The 23,158-nt window shown below is 51.2% G+C and overlaps 7 protein-coding genes across 7 annotated transcripts; 3 read left to right on the top strand and 4 right to left on the bottom strand.

Moving 5' to 3' along the window:
* The first annotated feature begins 1,733 nt into the window (after nucleotides 1-1,733).
* Nucleotides 1,734-5,856, top strand: BO87DRAFT_372613 (MIZ zinc finger domain protein). Its single transcript, XM_025622334.1, has one exon. The coding sequence runs from the start codon at nucleotides 1,846-1,848 to the stop codon at nucleotides 5,407-5,409; it is 3,564 nt and encodes a 1,187-aa protein (XP_025483959.1). The 5' UTR covers nucleotides 1,734-1,845; the 3' UTR covers nucleotides 5,410-5,856.
* Nucleotides 5,857-6,455: 599 nt separating this feature from the next.
* Nucleotides 6,456-8,478, bottom strand: BO87DRAFT_372614 (uncharacterized protein). The gene is made up of 4 exons (XM_025622335.1): nucleotides 8,262-8,478; nucleotides 7,614-8,201; nucleotides 7,325-7,554; nucleotides 6,456-7,266 (listed from the first exon to the last, which is right to left on the bottom strand). Exons 1-4 carry the CDS (start codon nucleotides 8,350-8,352, stop codon nucleotides 6,544-6,546), a joined length of 1,632 nt encoding a protein of 543 aa, XP_025483960.1. The 5' UTR covers nucleotides 8,353-8,478; the 3' UTR covers nucleotides 6,456-6,543.
* A 241-nt stretch (nucleotides 8,479-8,719) lies between these two features.
* On the top strand, nucleotides 8,720-11,325 carry BO87DRAFT_126781 (putative nucleoporin Nsp1). The gene is made up of 4 exons (XM_025618020.1): nucleotides 8,720-8,800; nucleotides 8,863-10,678; nucleotides 10,740-10,863; nucleotides 10,933-11,325. Exons 2-4 carry the CDS (start codon nucleotides 8,922-8,924, stop codon nucleotides 11,137-11,139), a joined length of 2,088 nt encoding a protein of 695 aa, XP_025483961.1. The 5' UTR covers nucleotides 8,720-8,800; nucleotides 8,863-8,921; the 3' UTR covers nucleotides 11,140-11,325.
* On the bottom strand, nucleotides 11,283-12,242 carry BO87DRAFT_372615 (uncharacterized protein). Its single transcript, XM_025622336.1, has 4 exons — nucleotides 12,168-12,242; nucleotides 11,991-12,056; nucleotides 11,854-11,919; nucleotides 11,283-11,775 (listed from the first exon to the last, which is right to left on the bottom strand). Exons 1-4 carry the CDS (start codon nucleotides 12,215-12,217, stop codon nucleotides 11,736-11,738), a joined length of 222 nt encoding a protein of 73 aa, XP_025483962.1. The 5' UTR covers nucleotides 12,218-12,242; the 3' UTR covers nucleotides 11,283-11,735.
* Nucleotides 12,243-14,465: 2,223 nt separating this feature from the next.
* On the bottom strand, nucleotides 14,466-14,995 carry BO87DRAFT_372620 (uncharacterized protein; the record flags this gene model as incomplete). Its single annotated transcript, XM_025622337.1, has 1 exon — nucleotides 14,466-14,995. A coding segment is annotated over exon 1 (286 nt), but the record flags the coding sequence as incomplete, so codon positions are not given.
* On the top strand, nucleotides 14,984-16,413 carry artA (14-3-3 adaptor artA; the record flags this gene model as incomplete). The annotated part of the gene is made up of 5 exons (XM_025628065.1): nucleotides 14,984-15,423; nucleotides 15,507-15,813; nucleotides 15,891-16,132; nucleotides 16,189-16,259; nucleotides 16,312-16,413. The coding sequence occupies exons 1-5, from the start codon at nucleotides 15,363-15,365 to the stop codon at nucleotides 16,411-16,413; spliced, it is 783 nt and encodes a 260-aa protein (XP_025483964.1). The 5' UTR covers nucleotides 14,984-15,362.
* A 3,629-nt stretch (nucleotides 16,414-20,042) lies between these two features.
* Nucleotides 20,043-20,837, bottom strand: BO87DRAFT_126956 (short coiled-coil protein). Its single transcript, XM_025618021.1, has 2 exons — nucleotides 20,403-20,837; nucleotides 20,043-20,300 (listed from the first exon to the last, which is right to left on the bottom strand). The coding sequence occupies exons 1-2, from the start codon at nucleotides 20,720-20,722 to the stop codon at nucleotides 20,114-20,116; spliced, it is 507 nt and encodes a 168-aa protein (XP_025483965.1). The 5' UTR covers nucleotides 20,723-20,837; the 3' UTR covers nucleotides 20,043-20,113.
* Between the last annotated feature and the right edge of the window lie 2,321 nt (nucleotides 20,838-23,158).

The raw sequence follows: 23,158 nt of genomic DNA on the forward strand, positions 1-23,158 counted from the left end.
ACCACCACTACTACTATCTACTTACCACTAACAAATCAGCCTGTCCTTTTCAAATTTATGAGCAGCATCATCCTTTCCCCCCATCAGGCACCACATTCATTTTACTGGCACTCACTACAGACCAAGAAGTATGAAACAGACTATGAGTGGCATGTGCTGACTTGTTCGCTGTCTTGACTGGAGCCAACGGATTCATTCCGACAACTGGCAGCCCCTTCTTCCGGAGAGAAAGTGAGGCCATTGCCCGGTCAGGTTGAGTTTCGCCTTATTGACAGGCTACTTGCCAGCTACTCCTACTTTCTATGGTGTCTACTATGAAGCCTTGGGTCACTGCTAAGTAGACGCTTCTTGCTTCTTGCTCCTCCCAACTAGTACTGCGTACTGTATACACTACACAGTATGGAGTACTACTACTAGTAGTCTAGTTGGGAGACGATGGGTCCCAAGGGCACCAATGCTGTATCTCTCTCACTCTCACTGCCTCTCCCTCTCCCTTTCCCTCTCCCTCTCCCTCTCCCTCTCTTGATTCATCTACTTACTAACTTACTAATTACTACCACTGCCCAGGAATAAGAAAAGAAAAGAAAAGAAAAACACACTACCCACCGAGCGAACATGTTTTAGTTCCCATGGCGTCCCCTGCAGGATCGACATTCCAATGCTCGGATCAGTCACGCATCCGGATGGCCAACGAGTCGATGCATCGCATTCAGCGCCAGTCCATTGCCTATTTATAAACAAACAGGCGGACAGGTCGATCGCAGGAATCCTATGTTTTCGCGGTCTGATGTATTCCTCTAACTACATCTTCGTACGACTTCCCTTTACAATGAAGTACTAGTCAGTACAATAGACTAGTCAATACACTCTCTCCACCTGATTCAGATCAGGAATGACTCTTCTCTTCCAGTTCCATACGTCAATCCTCGATTCGATGGCATGCTGGCCTGCATGGCTGCTGCTGCTGCTGCTGCTGCCCTAACACCAGAGGCCAGATCACGCTCCTACTATCCCCAAAAACCTTGTTCAATCACACTCACTCACAGTCCCTCTTGCCCTCGGCATTCACCCATTCATTCATGTCCATATTCATGCTCATTCGTGCTCATTCGTGCTCATACCTGCATCCGTAAGCCAAGCTGGAATCCGGGATCTCCCATCATCGCATCATCAATCATGCACTGGGATAACCTTGCTTGTTGAATTGTCATTCGCCCCCCCCGTACTTTGTGTCGCGATTACTTCCCATCGCTTCCCATTGATCTATATACTTTCTCATCACTATAGCCATAGGTACATCTATCACTACTTAAAATTAAGTGGGAATCTCTCCTCTTCACCCCTCCACCCAGCTCAAAGTATACGGGTAGATCGCGTCGCCGTACTTTTGTCCCAACTAAAATCTCATGCAGTTATTGCAGTAAGTACGGTAGAATTTTATCGTATTCACTGCTTCGTATACATCTATATATCTATATCTCCACTGTACATCCACATACTTTCTCTCCCCGAGGCATTCTCCCCGACTCAGCGGCATCTTCTTTCCAAGTCAAGTGGAATCCCTTCCTAGTCGATGCTGGCTGGCGCGCCTATTCGGAGGAGAGGAGGAGGTTCTTCGAGACGCTTCCTTTGCATTATCGGCGCCAGGACATTTCCATTCCTTTTAAGCTTTTCCTCTCTCAACCAGTCCTCCACCCCACAAATTACCTTTCCATCCTGCTCTCTTCCCCGGAAAATGCCAGGATGATTCCGCCCGGTAATCGCCGCGGCGATCCCGCGAATCTTGGCTTCAAGTCAAGCAATTCAACTGCCCATTTATTTCTAGGAGGCGTGCAACGATCCTGGATGCGTGGTGGTGCAGCAGCAGCTGCTGCTGCTACTGCTCCTCAATCTCCCCACCTCTCTTCCACCACCTCGACATCCCCTTCCAGTGCGTCTACGACCGATTCAGCTGCTAGTACAGCGAGTGCTGCGACAAAGGGTACGGCTTCTACGGCAACGTCGGCTGCTTCGGGGCCCCCAGTTGGGAGTCCACGGCAGACGCGTGGGCGGGAAACGCCTCCTCGTGAGCCGCCCGTCGGCCTCACTACTACTACGGCCACCTCCACCTTCACCTCCACCGCCGCCTCATCTTCGCCCTCTTCCTCCACCATCACTTCCTCCGCCGCCGCCGCGAACCCTTCCCCTCTTCCTCCCCTCGGTCCGATGGCTCAACCTGACCCTCTTCAGGCCATCTCGGGGTCAGACGGGAGGAATGAGAAGGAAGCTCAGCCGAGTCGCGGTGCCCCGATTCTACCCCCGCTTCGCAGCATCACCACCGCCATCTCCTCTTCGACTCCATTAAACTCAGCGACGCCGACCCCCGTGACTGCTATCCCCCCGCGGACTTTTCAGCCCAACGCGCTTCCGTCCCCCGATCCCACCCTTCCCCGTTCGCATGCCAGCCCGGTCAGTGCCATTGATCGCCATGGAGGAACGATTGGACCGGTTGGACTTGGTTCCTCCCTAGCAGCTCTGCCTTCCCCTCCGACGAGAGATACCCCGCCAGTGTCTATAATCAATCGGCCACAGGAACCACTGTCCGGCGGATTACCGACACCTGCAACAGTAGCCAATACCGTCATCCTGCCGGAACCAGTCCAAGGGGGCACCGTCACGCCCAGAGATCAATCGCAAACAGCTGGCAATGCCGAATCGCGACCACAACTGCCTGGACCTGGCGATCCTTCGGCGCGTCCTCAAACGGGCTCCTGGATAGGCATACCAGCATCGCACTTGTCTCAGGATTTCCAGCAACCGCCTGTCATACGACCGGTTCCTATGTTGCCTATAGACCGGACGCTGTGCAAACAGTGGCTGGAGAAGCTGGAAACTTTTGCGGCTGAAGCGACTCGCAACAAGATAATCTCTGAGGTCATTGAGTCGCCGCGCGTTCGCCTGCTGCAGAGCGCCCTCCTGGACAATGACCCCGTCTACCTGGCTCTGCACCAGATGTATTGCATGGCATCCTACTCTCCCTCAGAACTGCGCACATTGCCAGGCTTCGGTCCGGAGCAGGAGAGAGGATTTGCCGTGGTCAAGCAGCTTCTGGTGGATAACCGCCGACTTTCCGGAGATTTTCTGCTGTTCTGTGTGAATTTCCCGGAACCAATGCAACGATTGCTAGCCCTTCCCTGGTGGCGGGATGCTTTAACGCAGGTCATGAATTCCTTGGTCCTCCTCTCTCAAAGATGGGACACTTTTGAGCAGATTACGCGCAGGCGTGGTCTGCCGCCATTAATCGAGGAAATCATAATGACTTTCGACATCCGATCACATGTCACGCAGTACAACATCTTCCTGGCACTGTATCGTCGACTTCCTCTGCAGAACGGAGAGCACAAGCTCTTTGACATCTTCAATCGAGACGCCAAATACACAGACGAGCGTTTGGACTCTCCCAAGCCAGTGTCGGCATTGCGCGCCAAAAAGGAGAGAGACATCATTCTCTCCATGTATCACAAAGAACTCACATCCACTCCCCAGGCAACCACTGCAAATCAGCCTCACATTCACTCGCAACCGGTGGGGTCCCCCCGAGGCGCACCCCCTCACCTCCCTCAGCATCCAACATCAGCTGTGCCCGGATATGAGCCAAGGAGGAGCTCTCACGTTCCGATGCCTGGAAACGGACCCGTTCCTGCTCCAATGGCATATCCCTCGCAGACATACAACCCGCATTCGCCTCGCATGGTTCAGATGCCTCACCACCATCAACTATATCACCACCATAATCCTCCTTCGATGAGTTACTCGCCACAAGTGGTGCCTTCGCAAGCGCAAACCATTCACCCGAGCCCCGTAAATACTCGTCCGCAAGGCCCAGTTCCCCCACAAACAATGTTACTTCCCTCGCAAGTAGCGTCGCCACACCCTGCCGGCGCCAGCGTACCAACAGTAGTAGTCCCCTCAACAGCGGCTACTCCTGGTCCGTCCCCTCTTTCGCATGCCCCTGCTTCCGCTCCTACTCTCGCCTCGCCTCCTACTCCAGCTTCGGCCTCGGCTTCGGCTCCGGCTCCGGCCCCTACACAACGACGACGTGGCCGCCCCTCACGCTCCGCGCAGGCGAACAACCAGACCCCGACGCAGTACAGGCTGATGCCGCAGGCAAGCATGCCAAATCAGGGGGCCCCTCTTCCCTCTCCTTCGTCAATGGTCACTCCGCTTTTGCCTCCGCCAGGTCCACTTCCGCCGTCAAACCCACGACCTCATTCGCTGCGGGACGGACTGCATCAGGCCCATCTGCGTGGTCCTGTCAATCGACTTGTCACTCACACTCCTGCCGGCCCGCAAGAGACCCCGCTCTATCAATACTTTGACTCCTTCGCCGCCAACCCAACTCTGCTGGGCCAGGGCCAGTGGGATTGCCGCTTCGACTGGACGTTCAATCTGACCAAGTCGGACGTTGAGCGACTTGCGAAGATCGATCAAATTGGTGGTAAGATGCAAGCTACCCGTTTCATGACAAACGGCCAGCGAATTTATCGCCTGCGCTGTATTCGAATCAATCCGTCAGCAAAGACTATAGACGACCACATCTGGTGCACTACCGAGACATGCTGGCCCAGCGTGGTTTACATCTTCGTCAACGAGGTGGAACTTTTCGCCCGGCGTCGGCAGCACAATGGCAAAGATATACCCCTCGAAATCACGGAGCAACTACGTGAGGGTCCCAATACGGTCTCCATGCACTTCCTTCGCAGCCCGGCCGAGATGAGGGATCATCTATATTCTGCGGCCGTCGAGATTCTCAATATCTCTGACCTGGTGTCGGCCTTGGATGCGGCGCAGATCCTTCCTGCATCGGAATCTCTGCAGCAAATTCAAAAGCGGCTCACACCCAATCCCGATGATGAAGTCAGCATTGTGAGTGAAGACTTGGTCATTGATCTCGTCGACCCCTTCACTGCCCGCGTCTTCAACCGGCCTGTCCGCGGTCGCTTGTGCACTCATCAAGAATGCTTCGATCATGAGACCTACATCACCACCCGTGCTTTGAAGTCAGGGCGACGTACCCTCCGAGAGGACTGGAAATGCCCTATCTGCAAACAAGACGCGCGCCCTCAGATGCTCTTGGTTGATGGGTTTCTCTTCAACATTCGCGAAGAACTGTCTCATACGGACCGGTTAGAGAACGCACGCTCGATCCGCGTCAAAAGGGACGGATCATGGACAGTGAAGTCAGACACTGGTTCATCCACAGATCGGACCTCCGCGAGTGCCGCTGCTCCAACGTCTGTGCCCCCGAAGCGTAAATCCAGTGATTCAGCGGCGTCTATGTCTCCTGCGTCGCAAAGGCCCAAATGCGAGCGCACAACATCCGACACTCTCATCCGATTTTCCGAACCAAAGGTGATCGCATTGGATTAACGTGCGCCTGCATGCTTGTCTTTGTGATTCTATGGAGGAAAACAAAATTGCCTTTTTCTTCGTTCCAAATTGATACCAGCATCATTCCTTTCTTCCTACTTTTCTTTTTTCTTCTTTTTTCTTCTCATGGTTCTTTGCCATTTCCTTAACCAACTGCTGTTGATTTTTCTTTCTCCACGACGCTACTTCCTAGCGTTGAGTCTTGTATGAGATACCCAATTTTTTTCTTTTGCACGATTTGTCCTAGATAGTTGCCGGTCTTCGTCTTCAAAACCTCTTTGCTTGACTTTTCTGATTTCTTTCAACAAGTTGTCATGCCATGGGAGGTTTGATCTAGGGCGTTTGTTTGTACCTAGAGGCGGGGACCCGGTGTCTTGTTTTTAACTTCCCTTCTTCTTGTGCATACTACTTTTTCAAAAGCAATTCGGAAACCGATGCTGGTTGTCGATGATTTCAGTTTTCGGATTTCTTAAGCAGTAATAGAAATCGTAGATGGTAAGAAGCTGTCTAGAGCTGTTTCTTACTTACCTGGTAGTACGTATATTTAGGTTACTAATACCGTGGTATCGGGTCTCTTCTAGTACTACTGATAGTAAGTGTATGCTATAATGACAATTATACTACTCATATGGTGGTATAGTAAGGTCATGAGCTCACCTCGCTTCATGTTCCATTCTGGTTTACAACTGCACACTGGTAGTATGACATTCTGCAGTGCAGTAATACATATATATATAAAATTAAGTAGTACTCATGGTTGTGTCTCCAAAGCGACTGGACCAGTCATACTAGCACCACTGTGACAGCAGAATTAAGAAGAAAATGATATTATGTTTACCAATTTATACTAGAGACTGTATTAACTACTAACTGACTTGACCCGCTAACTACCTGCTATCTATCCACAAGTGCGAGCAAATTACTAACACACACACACACACACACACACACACACACACGAGGATGATGCAGTCCATACTTTGATATTGTAGTACTTAAATGAGATAGGTGCTGAATGTAACATATGTATAATCATTAATTTAATAGTCATATTTATAATCGATCTATCAACATCTCATCACAAGACATCACATCACATCACACAATCATCACAGTCACAGACGAGGACAACACTCACTTCCGGACACGTCTAGCATGACTAACCAAATTTTCTATCACGCCTTCAAACGCCTCCTTTTCACTGACGAGTCCGTCCAATCGTTTCAACCAGTACTCTAGTACTGAGCTTGCGCGTAACGTTGCCGACTCGAGTTCCTGTACATGTCCGCGGAGTTCTCCGTCCGTCAAGCCGTCCAGAGCTGCATCGGTCGTTGCGCACAGGCGGTGTACGGCCGGGAGATCCAGTTCAGGTGGCGGGGAGGGTTCTCGTCGGCGAGAGGTACGGGTTCTGGATTGTTGGTTGGGGCCTGGGCTGCCGGGGCCACTTTGTGTGCTGTCGCGCTTGGCTGCTAGGCTTTGGGAGCGGGAGTGTGCGGTTGGTGGGGTGGATGAGCGACGTGTGTCGTCGAGGTTGACGGAGGGGAGGATGAGTTTCTTTTGCTTGGAGGCTGGGAGAATCTCATCGAGGTCGACGGGCACGCCAAGTGAGACAAGGAAGAGTCGCCGGATGCGGGATTTCACCCAGTTTTGGGGCTGAAGTGGGGGAGGGGCCACTAGCTGAGACCAGAGGGAGAGGGAGCGTTCTGTGCTGAAGATGGCGGTAGGGTTGGGGATCGGGTCGAGGGGCTGCAGGCTGACGGTGTCTTTGGTGCTGGGGAAGAGGCGGTCGAGGGAGTCGGAGAGGGTGGTGTGAAGGTCTGCAAGGGAGGGAATGGCGTCAAGGTCGAGGAGCGGGGGCTGGAAACAAAGTTTAGCATTTCTTGCGTTAAAGGTTTATACTAGAGGGCGTGCGCACGACTGAAGGAGGTGTGGGAGGCTGCGAGGGTTGTATCTCTGCTGGTTCGTCCTCGACAGCCTCCATGGGCTCTTGGAAGCCATCGTCGAAGTCGTCAAAGTCTCCAAAGTCGTCGTCTTCTTGCTCCTCGGCGAAATCGTCAAACTCATCCGCACCGGTCGTGTCAATGGCTGCGGCGTCATTTACTGACGATTCTCGGCGAGTGTGACTTCGATGGCTTGCAGGCGAATCTGAATTGGTCAATCGTCCCTGAAACTTCATGTCGTAATTTAACCGAAATCCGGCTTACCTGGTGCATCGGGGACGGTCTCGGTGTGGTCTGGCTCCGGATCAATCGGCTTTGGCTGGTGAGCAACAGGACCTTCTTCTTCGACATCGTCCTCGTTGGATTCCACGCGGGAGAGTAGCGTCTCCGGAACAGGGGTGTCGGCCGCACTGGCCTCGAAGGACCCCGGTATGGGGGACGGTTCATCTGAATCTGAATCCGACGCCTTCTTCACCACATCGGGCACTGCATCTGCTTTTCTTTTCTCATACGCTGGGGTTCCGGGAATATCGCCATGAGTGGGTTGGTCTAAGTCGACTTTCTCAACCACTGTCCGCGGAATTGATGTCGGAGTTACAGGCCGTTCGCCGCTCGCTGAAGCGCTTCTGCTGCGTGAGCCCTCCGGGATAACTTCAATCTGGTCGGGAACGGCATCCTGGTCCCTGATTTCATAGGCAGCGGTTCCAGGTACCTCCCCATGGGAGGGTTCCTCGTCGACCTTCTCCACACGGGTTAAGGGGATAGGGGAAGCGCGGCCGGACGGCGGGTGGGATTCAGGGCGTTGGTGCCCCTCGCTGGCGTCTGAAAAGTGTTCGTCGTCACTGTTCGTAGCTGTAGATGAGATGTTAATTCCAAGCCATTGGAATCCCAGTGCTAGACTGTGCTGCTTACTGGAATCCTGAGCCCCCGGGTCTTCCAACTCCACGCTCTTCCTCGGGGGCTCCAAGTATGGACTGGACGGACGGGAAATCCGTTCGGACATCAGGAGCAATCAATATTGGAAAATTGTATATCATGCAGACAAGGACGCAGAGGCTCGTGTAAGAGTCTGAGCCCGAAAAGCCAGGGGAGAATGAATATGAAACGGGGGGACGATGCTGTCCTTCTGATCGTCGGGTTCGATGTGAGTCTCGAACGTGGCCTGAGGCACCTAGAGGCTCAGGCGACATCATCCGAGGCAGTAAGGCACCAAGGCGGCAGGTAGTCTGTCATAGTGTATGTTTTAATGCCTCAGGCATAAAGCTAGCCGCCAGCCGCGACAAGCGCGGCCCAGCAAAGAAGATCAATCAACCTCCAATTCATAGTTGAAGACATCCACTGTCGATTGTCTTTGCCTGTGTTTGGACGAGCACGGCGCGACCTCTACGCTCAGCCCGAATTGACTTTTCTGTCTCCATAGGGCATCTTATCTCCGGGCATCTCCGGGCGCAGTAAGTGTTGGTTCGCTTTCACCTTCAGCTCATCTCGAAACCCGTCCCGACTGACTGTTTTGTCTTTTTTTCCCACCTCCAGGGCAGCCCTGTTAATCCCCGTTGTTATCCACCCAACACCATGTCCAACCTTTTTTCTTTCGACTCGGCCCCTGGCGGCGCGAACAAGGGAGGTCTTTTTGGATCTGGTGCTACGAACACTGGCTCAAGCGCTGGCTCGGGCACACTCTTTGGAAATGTAGGAGCTCCGACGAGCGGCACTTCTTCGCCTTCTTTGTTCGGAGGCGCAGCTGGCAGTGGAACTGGAGCAGGCACTGGTACTTCGTCGCCTTTCAGTTTTGGAGCTCAGAGCAAGCCGGGAGCCACCGGTCAGACACCGTTGTTCGGCAACGCATCACAGACTCCCAACAAGTCGACCGAAGCTGGTAGCTCGGGGCAGACAGCTACGAGCGGCCTCTTTGGAAATGCCGCAAAGCCTGCAGGGGGTCTCTTTGGCAACGCTACTTCTACGCCCGGTCAAACAGGAGGTTCTTTGTTCGGCAATGCCTCGTCCACAACGCCTGCTGGTCCTCCTCCGCAGGGCGCGACTGGCCAGACGCAGACGCTCTTTGGACAGGCAGCACAAAAGCCTGGCGGTCTCTTCGGAAACGCGACCTCGACTACCTCCACCACCTCATCGGCTGCCCCGTCGTCTACTACCGCTACAGCCCCCGCTACCACTACCCCGTCGCTGTTCGGAAACGCCAACACAAACACCACAACTTCTACCTCCAACACTACGCAACAGCCTTCAACTGGGGGTCTTTTCGGGGGGGCGAACACAGCGCAGAAACCTCTCTTTGGCACAAATCCGGCGCCTTCGACGGGAAACAGCCTCTTCGGAAACGCTAAACCGGCCGCAACAGGCACCAATGACAGCACTCCAAACACCCTCTTTGGAAAGGCACCGGGGGCGCCATCGACGACGACAACCCCCGCCGCAGGAGGAGGAGGAGCTGGTGCGCAGACATCTTCTCTCTTCAAGGCCCCATCATCTGGAGCTGATGCCACCAAGCCAGTCTTCCCCTCTCTGGGAACTCCGTCCTCAACCCCTCAAACCTCTACGACTCCAGCTGCTTCGTCCGCTGCGCCACAGACTTCCTCTCTCTTCCCAGCCCTAGGTGGAGCGTCCTCGTCCGCGACTCCATCATCCACACCCGCTCCCTCTGGAGGCTTGTTTGGCGGTGCTCTTGGTAACGCTAAGTCCACAGCAACAACCGCACCGGCCACTACAGCTACCGCAGCTCCCGCGACACAACCTGCGGCAGCCACCGGCGGCCTGTTCGGTAAGCCCGCGGAGACCACCCCGTCCACACAGCCAGCCAGCACTGCTGCCGGAGCCACCTCTGCCACGACGGCCGGCGACAAGCCCACCCTGACCGCTACCTCGGGCGCCACTTCTTCAGCGACCACCGGCACAGCAGGCGCAACCGGCACAACCACCGCCGCTGGCGGAATTGGCCTTGGTGCCTCCACCGCTGGGCCGACTCCCCCTGCGCAGTCCCGCCTGAAGAACAAGACCATGGACGAGATCATCACCCGGTGGGCGACAGATCTGACCAAGTACCAGAAGGACTTCCGCGAGCAAGCAGAGAAGGTAGCAGAATGGGATCGGATGTTGGTTGAGAACGGCACCAAGGTGCAGAAACTCTACGGCAGCACGGTTGACGCCGAGCGCGCGACCCAAGAAGTAGAGCGCCAGCTGGCGTCCGTCGAAGGCCAGCAGGAAGAGCTCAGCTCCTGGCTCGACCGGTACGAGCGTGAGGTGGACGAGATGATTTCGAAGCAAGTTGGACCGGGCGAGACCCTCCAGGGACCTGACCAGGAGCGTGAACGGACGTACGTTTTCAATAACCCTTTGTTTAACCTTTGCTATGGTGCTAACAGCATGATAAAACAGATACAAAATGGCCGAGAAGCTCTCCGAGCGCCTGAATGAAATGGGCAAGGATCTGACCAGCATGATTGAAGAAGTCAACGGCGCGTCCTCGACTCTCAGCAAGACGAACAAGGCTGACGAGCCGGTACGTACCTTATCCCCTTCCACCCCAAATCCTTAAGGCTTGTGCTAATATATGGATGATGAAATATAGATCTCGCAAATCGTCCGCATCCTCAACTCCCACCTCGCGCAACTGCAAGTCATCGACCAAGGCACCAGCGAGCTCCAGGCCAAGGTTGACGCCGCACAGAAGGCCGGCCAGTCTCTCTCTTCGCGGTTCGGGTATGGTCTGGGTAGCTCTACTATGGGCGGTAGTGCGGCGGATGATTTCTATCGCTCTTATATGGGACGTCGGTAGAGAGAAGATGAGAATGAAGTGTGTGTGGATTGGGTTTCTGTAAACAAACGGTTACGGGATGGTTTTTCTTTATTAACTAGGATTGGTTGTTACTTTCTATTTTACGTCTTATTCTTTTTCTACTATTGTTGTTGTTGTGGTTTCATGCTGCTGTTGCTGTTGTGCTGGTGGAGTCTTGCGATGCAATGCAATGCAATCAATACAATGAAATGAAATGGAATGGGAATAATGATAATCGCCATGAATGTGTGTTTGTGTGTGTTGGTAGATATTCCGGCTATGCTATGTATTGTCTTGTACAGTGTAGAGAGGAGAGATTACATGTTTTGCGTATGTAGGTAGGTAGGTAGACACATGTCATGTCATGTCATATCATATCAAAAAGACATAGATTATGTATCCACGCTGATAGTGATCACTGTGTGATTGATCGAGTCGATTCGATTCGATTTCGCTCGGTATTCCGATAACAGTAGAGTAGAGTAGAGTAGAATAGATAGGTATGTGTAGGTAGGTAAGGTAGGTATGGTAGCAAATCATCACATCATCCATATGATAGGAACACAAAGAAGAGAAAGAGGAAAGATATTAGTTATCTAGTTCTGCTCGCCGCCCTGGTTCTTGGTGAACTCGTCACTATACAGAATAATTGTTAGCTATCCATTACTCAAGCCCCCAAACCGTATGAAAAGATGGAATGGGCAGTAAACGTACATGTGCTTATCCAGCTCATCGAGGTGCTTGCGCTGCTCAGAGAGCTTGGCCTTCAGGGCACGGAGCCTATACATCACGGATCATCATGTTAGGTTCAGCTTCTTCAGTAGTGGAGGGATAGGGATAGGTATACGCACTTCTCCATCTCCTTCTCGTGGACATACAAGTTCTCCTGGGCGGCTTCGCGCTTGGTGAACGAGTCACTGTTTTCAATCAGTTAGCGTTAGGTACTGGTGATGATGATGATGTCATATGCTCCCATCTAGGATAGGACAGTAGGTATTGATGAGACTATATGGAGGGTATGAACGTACGAATGCTGAGAACCGCCCGGCCGGGGAGCACCAGTATCGCCAGCACCCATTCTGGGAGCGAGAGCGGAGAAGGAACGAGTAGTGGTGGTGGTGAGGAGGCGGGTAGAGGACTTGGAGATGGATTGGCGGAGCATGGTTATGGTTATGGATTTGCTTTTGCGGTTGATGGATGGATGGAAGATAAGGTAGGTAAGTTATGGATGAAAGGTCAGGTGGTTGTCAGATTCGTCGGATGGATGATGGACGGGAAGGTTCAATGAGGAGAGAGAGAGAGAGAGAGTAGTAAGACTGTCAGGCACTTAAGAGTAAGTGTTTAATGCAACCGGGTTGGCAGGCTAAGATTACCTAAGGTGTCGAGACCGGAGCGGATGACGTCGTTGTTGGTTGCCGGGTGGGATCATGGAGGGATCATGTGATGTGGTGAGGTGAGTCAGCGGGTGGTCTGGTCAGGTGAGTGTCAAGTGACGGATGGGGGATGGGATGGTAGCCTAATTTGGTAGGATTTTTATTATTATTATTATTATTATTATTATTATTATTATGGGGGCGGTGTTGGGATGTTGAGATGGGAGACGGACTTGGAAGTTACGCACATTATCATTGATCCTCCCATGGTATGGTTATTTTATTACTTTTTTACACTGTACTTAAGAGTCTAAGTTGTGTATCCAGTTGAAATGAGAGTTGCCTCTTTCATTTATCTATCTTCTGAGGATGCTAGGCAAAGGGAGCATTCCTGCGAATCCCTGAATGACGATGATATGCGGATTATAGGATCGCCTCCTAATGAATAGTTCAGCGCCATCATTACACAGTAATATTCCCCGAAGTTCCAGAAGCAATCCCTTGACCCATTTCAATCAACTCATCAATCAATAATCACTATTTTAGACTCCTCGAACTAGATAGATAATATACTAACTAGACAGATAGACTGGTCCCGAGCGCCGTCCGACGGTTAGCAACTTATCGTCTTTGATTGACCCTCTTTTCCCCCTTCCAATAATGATCCGCTGCCAATCCATCTGGTTCGGCGACGGTCTGGGATCTCAGTGGTGGGCGGGACGATTGGCGGAGGTGAAATAGGGATGACGCTGGGGGGGCCCACCGAACCACACAAAGCCAGACCCGACAGGATGAGGAGAGATGAGAAGAAGAGATGGGCGTCAAGACTTGGACACTTAGGAGACCAATCTCATTCTTGAGTGAGATAGAGAGATGGATGGAGCTGATGGTCTACCTCTGATACCATTGTCTGTCTGTAACGAGAATCTTCTTTTGCTGTCTATAGTACATTCCCAAAGTATGCCATTGGATGGGGTGGCATCATACAAGACAGCCATGATGTGCAAGTTTCTGGGATAGGCAGCGTCAGTGTACGTAGCTACTCACAGACAAGGCAGGCCAGAAGAATGACCGGCGGGATTCTTTCGGATTCTCTGCGTCTCTACCCCGTGAAAGGTAGGTCCGTCTGTCTCCCTCCAGTGCCTCCACCCCCCGTCACAAGAGGAGGAAATCCACTGGAGAGGGTCAATAATTCCTGTGATTGATTTCTTGGTATTATTAGTAGCAATAATCGTTCAGTAGTAGATAGAATAAGTAAGTCGGGGCCGGGATCGGGGAAAAGGTTGGTGTGTGTGTAAGACCGACTCCATCATGGGCTGGCCATTTGGGTTACTTGATTTTAGGGGGAAGTAGTGGTGAGTAGTGACAAAAAGTATGGGGAGGCACAGCCCGGAAGCATTCATAGTATGATGATTAGTGTAGGGAGGACTGAATTCGAGAGAGATGATGATGCTGCTGCTTGCCATGAGGGATTCCTGGCCAGTAAGTAGTGACCGCCAACTCTGGCTGTCAGTCCTGTCTCCTTTCTGGCCGAGTCTCCCACCCCCTTCCGGCAGGCCAATTCAATTCCCATTTTCCCTCTCCCTCTCCCTTCCCTTTCCTCTTCCTTCTCCTCCTTCTCTCTCTCTCTTTCTTCCCCTCTTTCCCGCCTAACTAACTTCCCTAACTACTACTACTGCTGCTGCCAATCCTGCAACTTTCTCTCTCCATCCTCTCTCTCTTTCTCCTACTACTTTACTGCCACACACATTCTCCCCTCGGTCATTCTGACTAACTCAACTCTCGTCCTTTCTCTCTCCTCTTGGTCCGTACTTTACCCTTTTCCCTTTCCATCCGCATCCACATCCACACTTCCTTCTTACCCCCCCCCCCCTCCCCCTGCTTAAGTCATACTCCCACCCCCCCATTCCTTAAATTAAAAAAGGAAAACAAAAAGACAGGACTCGACCAGCCCAAATCTTCCCTCCCCCAATTTTGTTCCTCCATTCAACTCTACTTTCCTTCAATTCCCTTCTAACCTCTCTCTCTTTTCTTCCTTGTCAGACTATAGAATACACCTTTTCCTATCTGTTGCTTTATCTCAGGTAAGCCTTTCTCTTCGTTTTCCTTGCCGTGTCCTTTCCCCCTCTCTTCCGCGTACCAGACAATCCCAATGCCCATCCCCCTCCATCATCGTCATCCGCCGCTTTCCCCTCCTTTTCTGGCCGCGATCCCGATCGCAAATGGCGGGGTGTTGGCGGCTGGAGGCTCTGCATGTTCAGGACTTTATCCCGGACATGGGTACGCGCGCTGAATGGCCGAGTCTGGTTGGGAAGGTTGAGAGGGTGTGAGGAGGAATCCTCCTCGTTCCCTCCCCCCCCCTCCATAACCGCCCGTCTAGACTGCGCTCTGGGAACGCAACGCAGGCAGGCAATCCACGGCTAGCTGAGTGGAGGATCCGGCTGAATCACCACCCGCTGTTACCAAGCCTCCCCCGATCGTCGCAATGCATTCTGGTCTTGGGGCGTGCGTAATGATTAGGGGTCGTGATGGCTGGGAAATTCGACTTGTTTTTTCCTTCTTCCTTCAACGGCCCTCATGATGTTGGGAGACCTGATACGTATGACGGGGATTTCCCGGCAAACCAGGAAAAGGAGGGGAGGCGTTATCGCTTCCGTGTTCCTTGCACCACTTGACTTCACAGCCTCACTTTTGCCCTGTGACTGCCTCCTGCCCCTCGCTTCTCTGCACTATCGATTCTGCTCTACTGTGGCGCTTTCTCCCCAGTCGCCCGCACTCTATATCCGGAAATCCATTTATTCGCATTCTCGCCCACTAACATCTCTTCTCTCATTCAGATAATCTTTCACAATGGGTCACGAAGATGCTGTCTACCTCGCCAAGCTCGCCGAGCAGGCTGAGCGCTACGAAGGTGCGTCATTGTCCCTCTCTCCGACCGCCCACTTTGCGGCTACGAGACTCGTCTCATACTAACATGGCCGCCCTGTTCCACAGAGATGGTCGAGAACATGAAGGTCGTTGCCTCCGCCGATGTAGAGCTCACCGTCGAGGAGCGGAATCTCCTGTCTGTCGCCTACAAGAACGTCATCGGTGCCCGTCGTGCGTCCTGGAGAATCGTCACCTCCATCGAACAAAAAGAAGAGTCCAAGGGCAACGAGTCCCAGGTCTCCCTCATCAAGGAGTACCGTCAGAAGATCGAGGCTGAGCTGGCCAAGATCTGCGATGATATCCTCGAGGTTCTCGACAAGCACCTGATCCCCTCTGCCCAGAGCGGCGAGTCCAAGGTCTTCTACCACAAGATGTGCGTTGCGACCCACGCTGTTCCCACTCTCGATGCGATCGCGATCCATGACTGACGTGTTTCTTTCTGTCTATTAGGAAGGGTGACTACCACCGTTACCTCGCCGAGTTCGCCGTTGGCGACCGCCGCAAGGGCGCCGCCGATGCTTCCCTCGAGGCCTACAAGGCCGCCACTGAGGTTGCCCAGACCGACCTTGCTCCCACCCACCCCATCCGTCTCGGTCTCGCCCTGAACTTCTCCGTCTTCTACTACGAGATCCTCAACTCCCCCGACCAGGCTTGCCACCTGGCCAAGCTCGCTTTCGACGATGCCATTGCTGGTACGTGTGGGACGCTACTGCTTGACCGTCGAACCAGAGGCTAACAGACATTGCAGAGCTCGACACCCTGAGCGAGGAGAGCTACAAGGACTCCACCCTGATCATGCAGCTCCTCAGAGACAACCTGGTAAGTTGATGCGGTCGCATTCGTGTTTTTGGATCATGCTAACACTCGGTAGACTCTGTGGACCTCGTCCGAGGCCGAGCCCGCCGCCGAGGCGAGCGCCCCCGCCGAGAAGAAGGATGAGGCCCCCGCTGAGGGCGAGAAGCCCGCCGAGTAAATTCATTAAAGATGACAAAGGACTCGCGTCCGGACTTGGATAGGGTCGGCCGGCCGACAATCTGGATCTTAGGCTCAGAAGGCCCGGGGGTAGGAAGAGGATGATGAAGCCATTGCGCGCTTTGGGGTTCGTTCCATCCGGCGAGCCCGGAAGGGATGGGGCTTTGTCGGCCATTCACTGGCTGACAGGTCATGAACTTTGGAGTCATTCATTGGATCTCTCGTCGCCTTCTTCGTACCTGCTGGCCTTTTGGTGGCGTCGTTTGATGCCGTCAGTGGTCTCGGTCTGGTCTCTATGTCCTCGGATTGTCGCGGGGCTTCCTTTTATATCTTTATGATTTCGATTTTTGCCTATTGTCGCAATTCCCCCCAAAGAATACCTTTCCTTGCCATCCACCCGCACTTCCACCCTAGTCAGTTCCCACCAGGACGTTGACTCTTGCTTCCCGAACTCTCTTGGTTTTACCCACCTTGTGCCACGTACGGCGTTTGTTTGTCGCCTTAGCTGAGTTTAGATCTAAAGCCCGGCAGTGGCTAAAGAAATTTGAAATTTATGATCAAACATGGACATTCGTAGACTTTTCCACCGAACATGATACAGAAAGAGAAGGGAGGATGAAAGTACGAACCAAATCCCGACCAAACCCATTCTATGAATAACCGACATGCATGCATGCATTCATCCAGCCATACTTTCCATCCCTCGCGGATACTCCGGATTCCCCTTCCGGGAGAGTCTGTATGATATTTCTGTATTGCATACAACGCACATGCATACATGCATACCATCCCCATCCCATCCAACCAACTTTTATCCCTCGATCAAAAGTACAATGCAGTATGCACGCAGCATTGTAGAGTTTTTCCATCCACCCCCTTTGTTTGACTTCAATGAGGTTAGTAGTAGGGTTAGTGAGCTATGTATAGATCAGAAGTTCCCATTTCCTCTTCTTTTCTTTTTAACTTTTTTTGGGCTAGAAAGTACTTAAGTACATGCATGTAAGGACCGACTACTACTTATAACTCAAGTGTACGTACTAATTAGTAAGTATGTAAATAGTATAAATCTTTTACGTATGCATCTTAGGTGCCTGAGTATGGGTGGGGTTACTAGGTAGGTCACTTGATCGTATGTTAAGATTTGAATTGGCGTGTAGGTGAGGTGGAATGAATGGACTAATTGAGTATGTTGGTCAGGATCACTGCTGCTGCTTAGTATAAGTAGTGGGTGATGTGTGATAGTTAGATGTCAGTGACTGACTGGCTGAGTGACTTTGACTTGAAACCGCCCCCCCCCCCATCAAAGCCATTTATGTACAATTATTTGGCTGGTAATTGCAGTGGCAAATAGCAGTAATAGTAGAGAGTATTTTCTTCTTTTTTCTTTACATATAAAGATAACTATTAAAGTAGAATAGAGTAGTTAAAGGTAAGGCTCGATATTCATCCTTTACTACGATCATACTCCGGTGTTTTTTAATCCGCAAGGATGGAGTTCTTCCATGACTACTTTACTGAATAACTTAACTCGACCAGTCTAAGAGTATTAACTACTTACTACACATAGCTTGATGAAAAAGGTCGGAGAGAGTATTCTATCCTCTATTCGAGGAAGCGAAATTACTTGTTTGAGATAAGAATTCAGCTACTTGACTAGCATGTAAACATTCTATTTGAGATCTTACTTCCTCACTAGTCAACAGCTCAATGATCAGATACAGACTAAACTATGAAGTTAACCTCATGCTGTAAATAGAATATCACGATCAGTACTTAATTGGTGTTGTTATTCCAGCGTAGAAGATGTGTACCCTAACCACCAAACCAGAAACCACTAATCAATCTCACCTAACGAGCAAGAGACTATACTCCAACCCCAAGCTTAATATCATCCTAACCTAAGGGATCATCCAAGACATCTCAACAGGAAATCAAAATACAAAGTACGATAATAGTAGTGCACAATCCATCCACTCCCCCCACACCACCGATCCAGTCTATAGTCTAATCCAATATCCTCCGAAGTACTCCGTACTTTCTCCGACTATTCCCACCAAGGAAATCAGTAAGTAAGTAAATAAGAATCCTCAATGCCGAGTTCAAAAAGAAGGGGCGGGGCGGCTACAAACGTACGATCTTCGACCGAATTCGGTATATGTTGACGATGATGGGCGGTGATGGGTGAAGAATTTAGTTGCTAGTTGACAGGTATGAAACGGGGTAATTCTTGGTCATATTTCTGGGTGTTCTGGTTTGATGAAAGGACTCCCGTGTGGGTTGTTGTTCCCCCATTGACGTGTCGAGCTGTCAACTACTAGACTGGGTCCTGTCGAGGAGGGAAAATGCGGTGTGATGACTTGGTACTTCGTAGGTATGCATGCATTGTACAAAGTACGGAATACTGGTTGTCGCAATACATACAGACATCGGTTACAACTACAATCTATACTGTAGGACTCAATTTTGTCAATTTGTTTCTAATTTAATGTATCAACCGCTCGCTTCTGGGTATGTAAGCAAATGTCTTCAGAGCCAAACGAAAATCAAACCAAGTCGAATCTGAATCGTCAGTCCGGGACGATTCCAATATACATGTCGATGGGCAAAGGAGGCGGTGGGGGATGGGGTGGGAAGAGATCGGGGGAAAAGGAATAAGGAGGAGAGGCGGCGATGAACAGGATGGGGAGAGGATGAGGATGATGTAAACCACATGAAGATTGGCTGCTCCGTGAAAATGCTTTCCCGCCTTTTTGCAGACCTTTGCAAACAAATGCGCCCAGTGCGGTTCCAAATGTCAGAAAGTGATGAAATGAACACAACAAGTCTAAATAACGGTTCCCAGTCAAAGTGTCCCAACGCCGCGCGTGCTATGCCAATACACAAAGCCTCCGGTATGATATGACAGATAGGAAAGTAAGAATAGAGGGATCAAAAGAAAAAGGAGAAAAAAAAAGAAAAAAGGTAAAAAACAGAATATGAACAGAAGAAAGGTAAGACCAGAGCACAAAAAGAGTATGTCTGAGTCGTGCACCGGATCGCTGCCAAGACGGTAGGCGTCGATCAAATTCCCTGGTAACCCCCGGCATGTGTGGATGATGTCACGACCGCAGCAGCTTCTGCGAACCCCCAACCACACGCGAAGCGCATTGACGTGGGTGGCCATAGGTGAAGCAAATCCAGCGTCGTCAGCAGATTACGGGTAGCAATTTGGAGGTGAAGGGATGGGGCTGTTCATCGTGATCAACCGCCATGTCCCAGTTGCACGATCAGGTCCGTCCAGTAGAGTGAAGAAACGAATCGAAGGAAGGGATCTATTTGCGAAGTTCACACCTCGGGGCTTCAGCGTTGCACAAGGTTCCACCTGATGAAGCCGCAGATGTCATTTCGGAATCCCAGACACGAAGCAGTAAGTCCAAGCGGATCTTCGTGCGCATGCATCGTCTGGTATTGCTGCTCAAGTATGCGCGGCAGCCAAGAGCGTTCCCATTCCGACATATGTGAGACACCTGCAGTATGTAGCGAAGAAGTGTGGCATTCACCCAAGTTCGAAGATTCATGAGGTGAATGAGAAGACGTGAAGGTCATCGCATAGAAGGTTTGAGGTTTCGTAAATTTGATCTTATCGTTCGCTTTCTCCAGGGCAGCGAATTCCCGACCGCTTATCTGTATCGAATAGCCGGGATGATAATACGGCGTCGGAGCTATTTCTGCGACTTTTTGACCTTGGTGCTACTCCTTGTCATTTCGCTCTTGGTCATGTTGCGGGTTAATCCACCAATGTAGTCTTGAAGAAATCGGTTCTCGCTTTCGAGCTTATCATGGTCGGATTTGACGGCTTCGATACGTTCGGCGAGCGCCTGAAGGGAGGACTGGAGGGCCTTGGCTTGTCTGCCGAGAACACGTAACACATTAGCATCGTTTCTTCCCCCCTTTCTGGTCTCTAGCGTTACTTGGCCGGAGATTTTGGGGAATTGTCATTCGACTACTCACTCTTGTAGTGTCTGCCTGGCTTCCTTGCCCAGTCGCTCCAAATCAGCCGAGTTGCGTCGAGGGCTCATGGCGCGCGCGTCGTCAGGGGGGAATTCCTCTTCTTCGATTTCGATTTCAGGGTGATCCCGTGGAACTAGTATCGAGGCACTCGGTTTCCGACTGGCCATACGAGGTCTCTCTGAGCGTCCTCTACGTTCTGTTTCGGCGTCGGAGATGGAGGATGATGATGAGAGAGAAGACATGTGTGAACGACCGTTGTCGTTGGGTTGGGGCAGGGTTGGCACAGGAGAAGAACCGTGCACATCTGATGTTGACGCCATGGTTTTTTTCAGACTCTGGTGGTGGCGCCGGTGGTTGAATTTAAGAGTTTCTGTGGTTGACGGTGGCTTGAAAGCGAATGAGAAAAAGTCTCGGGGCGGTCGCTGAGGCAGGCTTTCCACGGTCGAGGGGTAACGGAATAGAACTACTCCCGCAAAGAAACGATTTCAGACACAGCAATTGAATATCTTCTTCACAGCTGGGCTGTGACTACCTCTAGCGATGACTTCAGATGGGAAGATCTGCGTTGTCGCTGGAGGTAGCTGGTGTAAGAGCGAGAGGTGGGTTGTTTCCCAGGGCGGCTGTTTCGTCGAGGATTCTCGGGCCGGAAAAAGTAAAAAAGGGACAACGAAAACAGCTGGGAAGAAGCAAACAGGTTCCGGCTGCCAGGGAGGAAGAGATCTCGAGGAAGAGATCAGATCAGATTTCAAGACGAGAGGGGAGGCAGAGTTGGAGAAATAATAAAGTCGGTCAAAGGGGAGAGAGAGCGACTTTGAGGGGGTGAGGGAGGGACCAGAGCGACAAGCCGTGGTCCGGGTTAAGCGAACTGGAATTCGGGGGGGGGGGGGGGGCGACGAGAGATGAGAGGGAGAGAGAAAGAGGTGGAGGGAAAAGACAACCACCACTTTCAGGACAAAGCAATTCAAGGATGTACCTGAAGTGATTGCCAGCTATATTCGCCTTTGTTCCTTTTTTGGGGCAAGGCAGTCTATAGGGATTAAGGATTAGGGATGAATCCAAGGTGTCAAACCCGGGTTTGAGGAAAGTTCGTTGGGCAGTCCGAAAACGGGCGGACTAAAAACTTGGACACGGGGGGAAGAGGGAGGTGGGTTTTTGGTGCTGATTTGGGTTGGGTTCGGTGGTGTTTTAGTGCAGTAGTTGCTGCGAGTGGGAAAGGAATAATAACGCTGCTGAGTGATTGATTGATGAGCGACAAGGTCTTGGGGGGTGAGTGTGGGTGTGTGTGTGTCACAATCACACTTCCTCTCAAGTCACGTAAGATAAATTAAAAGAGGAAAGGAAAAAAAAGGGGGGTTGTTAAATTCTTTGGGTTAAGAAAATCCCAGTGAGAGTCGGGGAGGGAGGGAAGTGGAGAGAGGAGAGGAGAGGTTTGGTTGAGGAAAGGGAGAAGGACAACGAGAGATCCGACGGACAGACAGGAGAAGAGAGGAGAGGAGAAGAGAAAAGAGGAGCAAAACCAGTAGCTTAAAAAAATTGAACAACCAGCAAGATGAGTAAAAAGAGAGAGGTATGAACGCGAAGAGGGAGATTGAGAACGTCGAGGAAGTCGCTGTAAGTAGGAATAGTTCGTCGCAATAATAATCCTTGAAAGAAATAATTATAAATAAAATAATAAATTATCGTGGTCAGTTTCGCAAGCAAAAAAGACCAGCAGCAGCAAGTAGCAGCAAAGCAAGTTAAGCAGCAGCAGCAAGCAGATCTGGTATGTAATAGGAATACTCCCGAGTAGGTAATAATGGGGAGAATTTATCGCGAAAAGTCGCAAAAAGGAACCACTCTTCTGCTGCGGTTGATATCCGTACCGCTTTTACATACTCTATACCACCACTACTGATACTTGTACACTTACTACTACTAGTAGCTCACGACTGACTTGCCTTACTGACTTTGCTGCTTCTATTCTTACCGCTTCTACTAACTAGATAACTACTGAAGAGTGCCGTGACTGACGATGGACCACGTACCTATAGTAGTAAACACTAACTACGGAGTACTTCCTCCAGCAAGACCAATGGGTTAGTTAGTTAGTAGTAGTAGCAGTCATGAGTCGCAGTGGGTAACTATAACAGTCAGATACCAACACACGCAGTATTGTCATGCTGGGAAATGGACACTAATCCACCACAATTTATGCGACAATTAGAGCTGGTCGCGGGGCTAATCACAGCCCTGCCTCGAGTGAATCAGGCAGGTAGCAGGGGGAAGCCGGTAACATACCGATTCCCATAATTACCCAGAGGGTACATGCCTGCTGTACTTTTGGGCAGGAAATTCACCCGGATTTGGTATGGGAGGTACAAACAGAGTACGGAGTGGTACCTCGGTGGGCTCGGTCTTACCCAGTTGGGGATTAGCGGCACCACACTAAAAGTGGGAAGACTCGTGGCCGCCACTGGAATGATTATCACCGTATTCCTAGGTACGGGGGGAGGCAAGAAATGTAAAAAAAGAGAGGCGAAAAAAACAGAGACACGACAGGCAGGAAAAAAGGAAGATGTTGGCTAAGAAAAGAAGAGACATGAGACACATGAATAACTATGTAGAGTGAAAGAAAAGCCCAATCCCATTGAGACAACTAACCCATCTACCAAACAGATACTACATCATAACACCTCACAACTACGTAAACCAGCGACTAAAAAAGAACAAAAAGATATCTGTCTCTCACTCTGACTCTTCTCTCTCTCTGGCCATCA

The sequence above is a fragment of the Aspergillus neoniger genome (genome assembly GCF_003184625.1).
Source record: "Aspergillus neoniger CBS 115656 unplaced genomic scaffold BO87scaffold_3, whole genome shotgun sequence".
Taxonomy (NCBI): Eukaryota; Fungi; Ascomycota; class Eurotiomycetes; order Eurotiales; family Aspergillaceae; genus Aspergillus; species Aspergillus neoniger.

Excerpts from the sequence above, each read along its gene's own strand:
- BO87DRAFT_372613 (XM_025622334.1), top strand. The coding sequence starts at position 1,846 with ATGCGTGGTGGTGCAGCAGCAGCTGCTGCTGCTACTGCTCCTCAATCT.
- BO87DRAFT_372614 (XM_025622335.1), bottom strand. The coding sequence starts at position 8,352 with ATGTCCGAACGGATTTCCCGTCCGTCCAGTCCATACTTGGAGCCCCCG. Across the intron at positions 7,555-7,613 it reads GACCGTCCCCGATGCACCAG|ATTCGCCTGCAAGCCATCGA; the intron begins GTAAGCCGGATT and ends TGACCAATTCAG. Across the intron at positions 7,267-7,324 it reads CTCCCACACCTCCTTCAGTC|CCCCCGCTCCTCGACCTTGA; the intron begins GTGCGCACGCCC and ends CTTTGTTTCCAG.
- BO87DRAFT_126781 (XM_025618020.1), top strand. The coding sequence starts at position 8,922 with ATGTCCAACCTTTTTTCTTTCGACTCGGCCCCTGGCGGCGCGAACAAG. Across the intron at positions 10,679-10,739 it reads GACCAGGAGCGTGAACGGAC|ATACAAAATGGCCGAGAAGC; the intron begins GTACGTTTTCAA and ends ATGATAAAACAG. Across the intron at positions 10,864-10,932 it reads CGAACAAGGCTGACGAGCCG|ATCTCGCAAATCGTCCGCAT; the intron begins GTACGTACCTTA and ends GATGAAATATAG.
- BO87DRAFT_372615 (XM_025622336.1), bottom strand. The coding sequence starts at position 12,217 with ATGGGTGCTGGCGATACTGGTGCTCCCCGGCCGGGCGGTTCTCAGCAT. Across the intron at positions 12,057-12,167 it reads CCGGGCGGTTCTCAGCATTC|TGACTCGTTCACCAAGCGCG; the intron begins GTACGTTCATAC and ends GATTGAAAACAG. Across the intron at positions 11,776-11,853 it reads GATGAGCTGGATAAGCACAT|TGACGAGTTCACCAAGAACC; the intron begins GTACGTTTACTG and ends TATTCTGTATAG.
- BO87DRAFT_126956 (XM_025618021.1), bottom strand. The coding sequence starts at position 20,722 with ATGGCGTCAACATCAGATGTGCACGGTTCTTCTCCTGTGCCAACCCTG. Across the intron at positions 20,301-20,402 it reads GCCAGGCAGACACTACAAGA|ACAAGCCAAGGCCCTCCAGT; the intron begins GTGAGTAGTCGA and ends TGTTCTCGGCAG.